Source organism: Tachysurus vachellii, chromosome 7, assembly GCF_030014155.1.
Source record: "Tachysurus vachellii isolate PV-2020 chromosome 7, HZAU_Pvac_v1, whole genome shotgun sequence".
In the NCBI taxonomy this organism is placed as follows: Eukaryota; Metazoa; Chordata; class Actinopteri; order Siluriformes; family Bagridae; genus Tachysurus; species Tachysurus vachellii.
This window is the reverse complement of record NC_083466.1, coordinates 18,853,221-18,863,331: the sequence shown is the minus strand read 5'-3', so window position 1 is coordinate 18,863,331 and position 10,111 is coordinate 18,853,221. Positions and strand designations below refer to the sequence as shown.

Here is a 10,111-nt window from a genome sequence, read left to right as displayed (position 1 = left end):
TATGTTACTCACTCACTCTCACTCATTTTCTACCACTTATCCGAACTACCTCGTGTTATGTTCTGCCTTCTGTTATACTAGAAGTCACACATGAACATTTATGCAGGAATCTATGTTTTATTTTTATAGACTTCCACAGCATGTTATATTCGACAACTTCCATCTTCTTGTTCGTCTATCCACACCATAAGCAAAAGCTATACTGCCACCTTGTGGTTACATGATAGAATGCCTATCATTACACCTCGGGTCTCAGGGAGCCTGTGCCTATCTCGGGCGTCATCGGGATTTATGTTACGTGTTACGTTATTCTGTTGTTAGTGTGGTCTTTAAACTTATGAACTGTGTATGGACTGACAAAGGTGGTACATGAGGAAGCAATTTGACAACAATGCAGTAAATAATTTAGGTGCATCAAAAAGCGTGCTCGTTAAGATACCAGCAGACAAGCTAATCCAGCACAAATTAGTGCATAAAAGGTCACCAAAATGAAGTATTTGAACCTCATAATTAAATACAAAAGGAGGAGAAAAACTGCAAAAAGGCCCACTTTTTGAAAAAAAAAAAGCCTTTCAATAGGCTGGCTACAGACCTGACTTAATTCTTTTCAGTCAACTTTGTCATTGTTCACAGTACAAGTACAGACAGAGAAACAATGGGTAATATCTGAATGTTTATTTTTGATAGAAAATATTGCATACTATGCGTTTAAAAAATAAAAGTTCATTTTTCTAAAAAAAGTAAACCAATTAGTTGTTCATTTTAAGAGACTTGTCTTATTTTCTCTTGTACATTTAATATTGCTCTTTAATTAAGCAAAAATACATTTTATCCGATTACTCAATTAATCGATAAAATTTTCAGTAGAATACTTGATTACTAAAATATTCGATAGCTACAGCCCTACATGCCACAGTCAAAATCACTGATGAAAACACATTTTTCCTCATTCTGATGGTTCATGATTACCTGATTAGTCTGTATGGACTGCACAGACCTACACCACACACACACACTGACACATCAAACTGTTTACATGCTGCTTAAATCCATCAAACTGTTTACATGCTGTTTTGCACACTTTTTTGCTCTTTTGCATAAACTGTCCAATATTCCAGTCATTTTGCACATACTGTACAATATTTCAGTTGTTTGCTGTTTTTGCACAATTCTATACATTATCTCAAGGACCTACTGCTAAGAAACCTGCTGTGTTCATTCTAGTATTACTGCATGAAATATTGTTTGAACATTCAGTATTTACATACAGTATTTACACTGGTCAGTACTGTTTCTGTTTACTGTTTATTGTCTTTTGTGTATTATATTTTTTGTACTTTTTGTATTGTCTTGTAACTTTTTGTCTACACTGTTTTTTGTCCTGCACTGTCTTTTGTCCTGCACCAGGGGCGTAGCCATCATTTAAAAAGTGGGGGGGGCGAAATGTCTAGTGTTATCTGTTTTTTTTTTTGTTTTGTTTTCATTGTCGGTTATCGTCTTTACTATGTTGTATGTATGTGTGATTTACCTGCACCTTATTATTAAAATGACATCTTTAATGTCACTATTCGTCGTCCTCGTCTCTGTCGTGTACATACAGTGACACATACTTGAAATCTCAGTTCAACATTATCTTTATTCTTATTTGAAGGGTTTTGATAACACACTTGTTAAAACAAAAGACGTTATAAAAGAGTTTATATAACGTTTGTCAAAGCAGCTATTTTTCCTTATAATCCTTTAAATTAAAACTTGCTAATTATTCAACAAGAGCAACAGGCAGAGTTACTAAACATTGTGCAACACAATTCGGATACCATATGCCAACTTGCACTGCTTGACATTTTTATAAAAAAGGAGTGAAGCGTTTTTTGCCGCTTTGAGCTCATCGTAACCGAATGCTGGATTCGACCAAATTTTTGCCTTGAGATACGAGCAAATTTTTGAGATACGAGCATCCGAGCCGCCGCCGAAACAAAGATCCCCAACAACCATGTGTGCTCTGTTTCCCCCGCCTCAGCTTCCCGCGTCTCACTCGGTTAAAGCCACCTTTCCACTGCACACGACAAACGACGGTCGATAAACCGAAAGTCATTCATTTCCTATGGAGAGTCGCAAAGGGGCTGCGTGAGGTGCCGACCATCTGCGGATCCGTAATTTTCGGATCCGTTTTGAGCGTTGGATCCGTTAAAAAATTTTAACTTGTGCGACTACACCGCATCCGATATGCTGACTGGACAGGTTTTTATTAAAACGACCGGCAGATGTTAGTGAGGAAAGAGTGACAAAAAAGGAAAAAAAAAGTGAAGAGAAAAGCGATGAAGAAAATTAAGCAAAATTAATGTAAAGAAAACAGAAATTGTAGCAATTATTTCAGTTAAGAGAATTTCACTTAAGTTCGTTAATTTTAGTGAAGTTTAGTTAAGTTCCATGTAAGTGTAAAGTAGCATTAAGAGTGTACAGTAGCGAGTTTACTCCGCCTGTTTACTCCTCCCTCAACCTCTGTTCGCATCTTCCTTAAAGTAAAAACAGTTTATTTTTTTTAACTTTCTCTTTTATTACTGTATGTTTTTATACAATATTTGTCATTTATAAATACAGGTACTGTACATTTTTTCAAAACACATAAACAAAACAACTGGAGTGGAATTTTGCAAGCTGGAATGGATTAATGGGATTTCAATTAATTTAAATGGGGAAAATTGCTTTGAGATACGAGCAATTTGAGATACGAGCAAGGTCACGGAACGAATTAAACTCGTATCTCGAGGTATTACTGTATACACACCTGTACTTACATGCTTCTCTAGAAGACATGATTGACAGCAGAATCTTTTCAAAGAATTACCACATGCCTTTATAACCCTCCTTTATATAGGATGTTCTTGAAGGACCAATAAATGTTATCTTAGTCCACTATCTAAGTTTTCGTTTCTGAGAAAATGAAAACAACTTATTGGCTAACTTAGTGGTAACCTGTATCAGAGCGCACATCGCTCTGAGAAGTAATTGCTTGTTGAACAAGGAGTTAACGCTTTTGTGCTCATCCCCGGCTGTTTCTGCCACGCCTTCCAGGTGTAGCGGTAGAGCTTTAGTTCCATGATTAGGAGAGCATAGACTCCACGGATCGAACCTCGCTTTGGGCATTCCCCGTCATCAAAAGCATTTCTCCTTCACTTATTATTTTATGGCTCATATATATATATCTCACAATCACAAGCTAACCCCTGCACTTTCCCCTTATTAATATTGGCCCTGTTTTTGATCCTATCCTGTCATCACTCCCTACCCAACCACACGCTTTCTCTATCTGCTCTGGACGCCTGTCCCATTTCCTATGCACTACTCAAGTGGATAACGGGCCGGACCCTGTACCCCCTTCTCCGAGTGGAACCGGCATCCCCCACGTAACATAAAGATTTTACTAAGAGGTTGTTTGTGAAGTTCTGAGCTTCTGTATGCAGGACTTCTAGTTGTTTGTGACGAGATGGCGAGACTCAGGCACAAAAACAGCTTTGGCAGATCTTGGTAAGGTTATCCTTGGTAAAGAGATGACCATTTGTTGTAATGTAGCCAATGATTGACAATGTTTTCCCTTCTTTAATTTCTGCTTGAATCATGCTTATAAAATCTCAGTGTAACAAATGATTGGGGCACATCCTCTCATATGGTACATGAGCGTTGGGTCATGTTGTGCAGCAAAACACAAACACAACACACTGAAAGTTTTAATCTATTTTGTGTGCAGACACGTAACTCTAAAATAACAATTATACATTGAGTTTTTTATGAATTAAACATCAAATAATAGGTAGTAAAATACCATGCCAATTTCAAATACACTGGGAACATGACATGCATTATTCCTCAATTCTTCTCATTATTAAGCTGTCAATATAGGTTTCTGATGTTTTGCCAATGTCATAGACCTACAGACTGGGATTTCAAGATGTGCTTTTTAATATATTTTAAAGAAGCACAAAGGAATTGGCAATGTTGAGGACCATATGCGCAGTGGTCAGCGAAGGAAACGTAAAGCAGCAGACTAAAGATACAACAGGGAGGTGTTTGATTGGCCCCAAATTTATTCAGCAGCAGGATAACGACCCCAAACATACAGCCAATGTCATTAAGAAAACTCTTCAGTGTAGTGAAGGTAGACAGGGTAGACAAGGAGTCCTGGAAGTTTTGGTTTTGCCCCCACAGAGCCCTGATCTCAAAATCAAAAGTCTGTCTGGGATTACATGAAGAGACAGGAGTTCCTTCAAAAACTGTGTACAAGTGTAGCTAGAAGTGATGCTGCTTTGCAGGCAGAGGCTGGCCATACCAAATGTTGATTTGATTTTGATTTCTCTTCTGTTCATTTGCTTCTGTTTTTGTTAATTAAGAAAGATAAAGTATTAAGACTTATGCATTCTTACGTTACATGCATTTTTCACACTTTTGCAAAGCATGACATTTTCATTTTACAATTGCTCTTGAGCCTTCAACAGAGAAACTGAGGTAGAGAAAATGATTTGAACTTGTAAAATAAAAAGATTTACAGAGACATAACAGTGTTGCATGAATATACTTAAATGAATGGTTACTAAAACTGGTTTGGATTTTAAAGATTTATAAGAAATCAACATTCACATAAACATCCAGTAAGTAGAATGTAGAAATGTAGAAAGAAGCAAATTAAAGAAACAGAATCATTATTTTTTTAAGTTTCACATCCAAATACATAATTCTAATTCTTGAGCTTTTCAGTGTTATTTAAATGCACAGTATTCTCTTTGCTGGTTGGAATTTTAAAAGAGAAAGCTAAAGGAACTAGAAAAGACAAGTTGTCAGGTGGTGTCATGGGATGTTCTAATGGCAGAATAAAACGAAAGCATACTTTTATACTCTAATAGCATTTTTAAATCAAGCATTTCTTTTTGAATTTCTTTAACCTCCCTTGTCCTGATGATTTTTCACAAGTATTTATTTGATAATAAAACACTCCTTCAGACTATTTTCTGCTTCTTCCTTTGTTATTTCTTCCCACACTTGAGGAATATCTGCAGGCTCTGCCTCATAGGCTTCTGCAAACTGATCATTATATTTTGCCATAACAAATTTCCAGTAGTCTGAGGCCTTTATGCTGGGATCTGCAGGGATGTGCCAGTCCGGAAAGATCTCCCTGTATTTCTTGTAAGGATGGAACACATGGTTGGTCTCTAGGCATCTGAACCGGGCTTCAGTGTTCACATCAGTAGAGCAAATGTTGGTGACTAATTTCACAGAGTGCTCATCCCTGTATAACCCAAGTCCTTGAGGTCTGTGTACAGAAGCACAGTGATGTGTATGAGCTTCTCCTCCTGCCTCACATGGTGCTTTGCAGAATGGACACTGTTTCCCACAGCCAAATACACGCTTGAACAGCTCATCCTGTGGTTTGACTTTGAGTGTTTTCAGTTTTCTCAGAATGTCTTCCTTCTTAAATTTAGTCTTCAGTGATTCTTCCATTTCCTCCACAGACTGTGTGAGCCAGTCGGAAAATTGTTCCTGTTTGGCGTTGTTCAACACCATGACTGCTTCCAAGACATTTTTTGGAATGACAAATTTTTTTCCAAGCTTTCTGCAAATGTTCTGAATAAATCCCTTAATGCTTTCATTTTCATCTGTCTCTTGTTGTGCTTTTCTGATGGCCTCTTTTATCTCCATAATAGCTCCTTTGAGATGCTGCACTTCCAGCTCAAAAAGTTTGTTTCCTTTAGAAAACCTGTCTTCAATTTGTTTTAATATCCACTCTTTAACAAAGTGTTCATAAAAACGTATGTAGCTCACGTAGTTCTCAAAATGACTGTCATCCAGAAGTTGTTTTAAAATAGAGTACTGGAAAAATGCACGTGTGCTGAATTGAAATGCATGTTCCCCTTGCAGCATTGTGTCAATAATGTCTAGTCCAAGTGAGTCACAGATGAATGTCTCAACTGCAGGGCTGAGGCAGAGCTGTGCGAATTCTGCAGCCTTCCTCTGACACTGATCACGATTACTGAACAGATCTTTAAAATCAGCACGGTACTTCTCTTTGAATTGTTCGAGGCATCTGCGTGGGTCGTTCTCTTCAATAAAACTGTCATGCATGGCCTGGAATTCTCTCGCAGAAATAGCACAGATGTGCAGCTTTAGGGACAGTTCAAATTTGTCAGAAAAATTTGATTTCTTGCCTGAAGTCAATTTATCATCAATTGTATGTAGGATCTCTTCTATGTAGTTGTCATGATAATCTGATTTTCCTTCTTTCTTGTCATTAATTAAAAGCATACATGCATCAATGGCACTGTTTGCGAACTCTTGCAAATTGCTAGTGTACTCCTTGTAAAAAAGTCTTTCTACAAAACTTTCAGGAGAAACAGTGAAATTGTCTTTGCCATATTGATCCAGATTCACTTTGTTTAATTTTTCAGAGACAGAGCTTCCTTTTTGTTTCATGTTCAGTCGTAACTGGCTACAAACACTGTCAGATATGATTCGTCTACGCAAGCCAGTAAAGGACAGCTCTTTAACGGTTTCCTCCCATATTTTTTCAAAGATGTTGTTAAGCTCCTCTTCAGACACACTTTCTGAATGTCTGTTTTTCCGGAGATCCTCCAGAAGTTTAAGTACTTTACTTTCCATTTTGTCAGTATGTGTCTTCCTGATGTTGTCCAAATTATTCTTTCCTTTCTTAATCTCAATAACTGCCACCAGTTTGTTCTGCACTGAGTTTTCTGTTTCCCTCCTAAGAGATTTTGCACTGTTTACAAAGTCTTCTTTGTACTTTTCCACCAGATAGACATGACCCTTTGTTTGCTCATAGTATTTGTTGAGATTTTCCAAAATGTTCTTTTCCAATTTATCAAGTTCTGAGGAGGCCTCATCTTTCAGGGTCCTCAGTAAATCTTGCAGGTTTGTCTTGTCAGATTGGGATTTCATTATCTCAAAATTGGACACGCTGGTTTCAGCAGAGGTTAACCACTTATACATGTCCTTTTTTAAAGACCATTCCCATTTATGGAATTCAGTGCACAGCTTCATGTATGCATCAGCTACCAAGCTGTTCCTAAAGCTGAAAATGAAATTTTCATATTTTACTGCATTCCATAAGCTTTTTGTCCACTCCAGAAATCCTTCAATGTTGTTGGTAGATTTATTTTTGTTAACAAGAACGTTGGTTATGTTCTTTTTGAAGTCATACACAGCCTCAGAGTAGCCTGCATTCACTGGTGCCATTGGTGGGTTTCCGTGCCAGAGCCCAGGTATATACCAGTTACCAGTCTCTGGATCATACTCCATTACATCAGTAAACTTCTTGTACAGTTCTTTGTTTTCCATCTTGGCTGCTGCCTTGGTCATCTCATTCAGCTGCTCTAAAAGAAGCTTCCGGTCTCTCATGTTTTTGTCATGTGCTGATACATCAGCTACATTCTGATGCACGAATGCACACACGGGTTTTTTGCCTACTTCCTTCATCCTGAGGAATGCATGCACCACAATCTGCAGAATGTCTTTCATTTCTGTGGAGTTCTCCATGGCAATATTGATGATGGTAATATCACTCAGCCCAACAACAAGTGTAGCCAGTTCATTGTCATGTTCATAGCTGTCATCAAGCTGTGCCAGCTCAGGCGATTTCAGTCCCTCAGTGTCAATGATCACTAAATGATCACAGTTAAGTGTTTCTCTGAAGCTGTCAGTGACTTTAATCATCAACATGAACGCTCCTCGTGTGCATCTTCCACTGCTGACTGCAAACTGAACCCCAAACATGGTGTTTAATAGGGTGGACTTTCCTGTGCTCTGCACTCCTAATACTGTGACTACCATGATCTTATTCTTGGGCTGCACTAAAGTATTCAGCTCTTTCATTACATCACTAATCCACCTTAGGGGTATATTTGAAGCATCTCCATCAACTAGTTCAAGAGGGAATCCATCTAAAAGGAGCTTAGCACACAGTTTAGGTAAGTGTAGCATTTGTTTTCCTGATTGTATATTTTCTGGAAGGGAGACAGCAGCTTCATACAGCTGACCCATTTCCCTCAAAAAGTGTTCAGTTCCTAAAGCACTGTTTGAGATCTGCTTGTCCAGTATTGCAATCTCCTCCTTCTTTGCTGATGCTTGTTGACATTTCTCCTTGTACTTTTCTCTAAGTTTGGACAGATTTTCACGAGATAAATTGTCCAAATACATTCGCATCCATTTCAGGAAGAAGGATCTCTCAAGAGTTGAACTTGACAGTGCACTTATGAAGCAGCACATGGCTTCTGACATTTCATAGCTGCTTTGCTGCTTCCTGAGTTTCATCTTCTGTTCAATAAGTTCACCTTTATATATCTCAATGTTCTTATCCCCAGCTTTACGAAGCCTACACTCCTCTTTCTCTATTTTTCCCAGTTTCTTCCAGATCTCACCCTGCAAAGGGAGCTGTTCTTCTTTAAACTTTATTGTGTCCTGAATCTTGCTGTTAATTTCCTTTGCATTTTCTTTTGCATGTTGGCACTCCTTGTTGTCTTCATCAATCAAAATTCCAAATTCATGTGCAACTGTGGTCATCTTCTCAAGTTGTACAGTTATAGAACTGTTTTTAACAACATCACTCACAGCACAGCACAAATTTGTGACAAAATCTGCATCATTTTGTTTGGTCTTTAGAATGATGTTTTTTTTCAACTTCAATGCAGCAGCTGTTCTTTTCAACAAATCCAGATTGAAGGCTTTGTTGTGTGCATTTCCCACCAAAAACAACTGTCCTTTTACACATGTATTAGTGAGTAGCTGATAGTTGGTTTCAAAATTGTCAAAGAAAACAAAAACTGCTGTAGAAATCTGACACAGGAATGAGTACTGCGTCTCAAATGTACTTATGTCCCCTCTCAGGTTTGCAATAGCCAAAGGTTCTGGGAAGAGGTCTATGTTTTTACTTCCACAAGGTAAATACCAGCTGATCTCCACCAAACCATTTGATATTTTTCTTGGGATGTCTCCACAGTCCATTTCACGGTGCACAAATGTGTCATGATATTGCTGTGGATTACTGAGCAGTTTGTTCAAGATTTGAGATTTGGAAATGCTACAGTCTCCAAGTCTTACAAAGGACACCAAAGGTAATTCAGCAAGAACAATCCTGTCTTCCACAAACCCTCTTGGATCAGACAAGGAGTGTGGTCTGTATTTCTTTACAATATCTCTTAAGGCCCAAAGCATGAGCATGCTCTGCTGTGTGTCACAATTAGGAAGCAGTAAAGGCACAGAGAACTGGCACATAGACATTTTGAAGGCAATCTCTTGTTGAAGAAAACTGTCTGAGCAAAGGAAGAGTGCAGTTATGATGTCTAAAGGATTTACTTTATGACTAAGGTCCTGGTTGAGGTCAAGGCTCTCCAGATCTCTATACAAATCCAAAATACAAAAACTCAAATCTTCATCGTCAGTATTTGATGGAGCACATTTGACACTTCTTGCAGTCACATTCACCATCATAATTTTCTTGAGGAAAAGCCAAGGTAAATCTGATCGAGTCTGTGCTGGATCATCTGTCACTGTGCTCTTGTCTATCTGTAGTACAGAACTCAGTGAGAGTTTATCAGTGAGGTGTTGTTTCAGCCCCAAGTCCTGAAGAAAGCTCTCAAGATTGCTTGCTATTAAGAAAAAACATAAAAGAAAACATTTCAACCACCCCAATCAAAGGTTAAGGTAAAAACTAGTTGCCATTAAATATGATGATTTGCAAAGCGTATAAATACTTACAAGTACGAGTATCTAACACAGCTGTCTCACTTGTGCTCCCATTTTTGAGCAATGTTGCAATGTGGAAGGAATATGTTTTTCCTGGAGACAGGTTATCGATAACTAGTGTGTTAGTTTCTGCTTCTTCTTCATGAACAGTTGTACCATTGTGAGAACACACCACATGGTACCTCTGCTCTAATGAAGCAGGTGGATGCCAGGATAGTGTAACTGATGTAGTACCAATATTCTCAACCGTGATGTTTTCAGGTGGGTTTGGAACTGTAATAAAAAAAGAGTTTTAGTTGAAATGGCAAGATAAATTAAATGGAGATGTTATTAGACATATGTCAATTAAAAAAAAACATTAGAC

At 38.1% G+C, this 10,111-nt stretch overlaps 1 protein-coding gene across 1 annotated transcript; it reads right to left on the bottom strand.

The window, feature by feature from the left end:
- Positions 1 to 4,659: 4,659 nt before the first annotated feature.
- On the bottom strand, positions 4,660 to 10,020 carry LOC132848779 (interferon-induced very large GTPase 1-like). The gene is made up of 2 exons (XM_060874775.1): positions 9,760 to 10,020; positions 4,660 to 9,650 (listed from the first exon to the last, which is right to left on the bottom strand). Exon 2 carries the CDS (start codon positions 9,490 to 9,492, stop codon positions 4,969 to 4,971), a length of 4,524 nt encoding a protein of 1,507 aa, XP_060730758.1. The 5' UTR covers positions 9,493 to 9,650; positions 9,760 to 10,020; the 3' UTR covers positions 4,660 to 4,968.
- Positions 10,021 to 10,111: the final 91 nt, after the last annotated feature.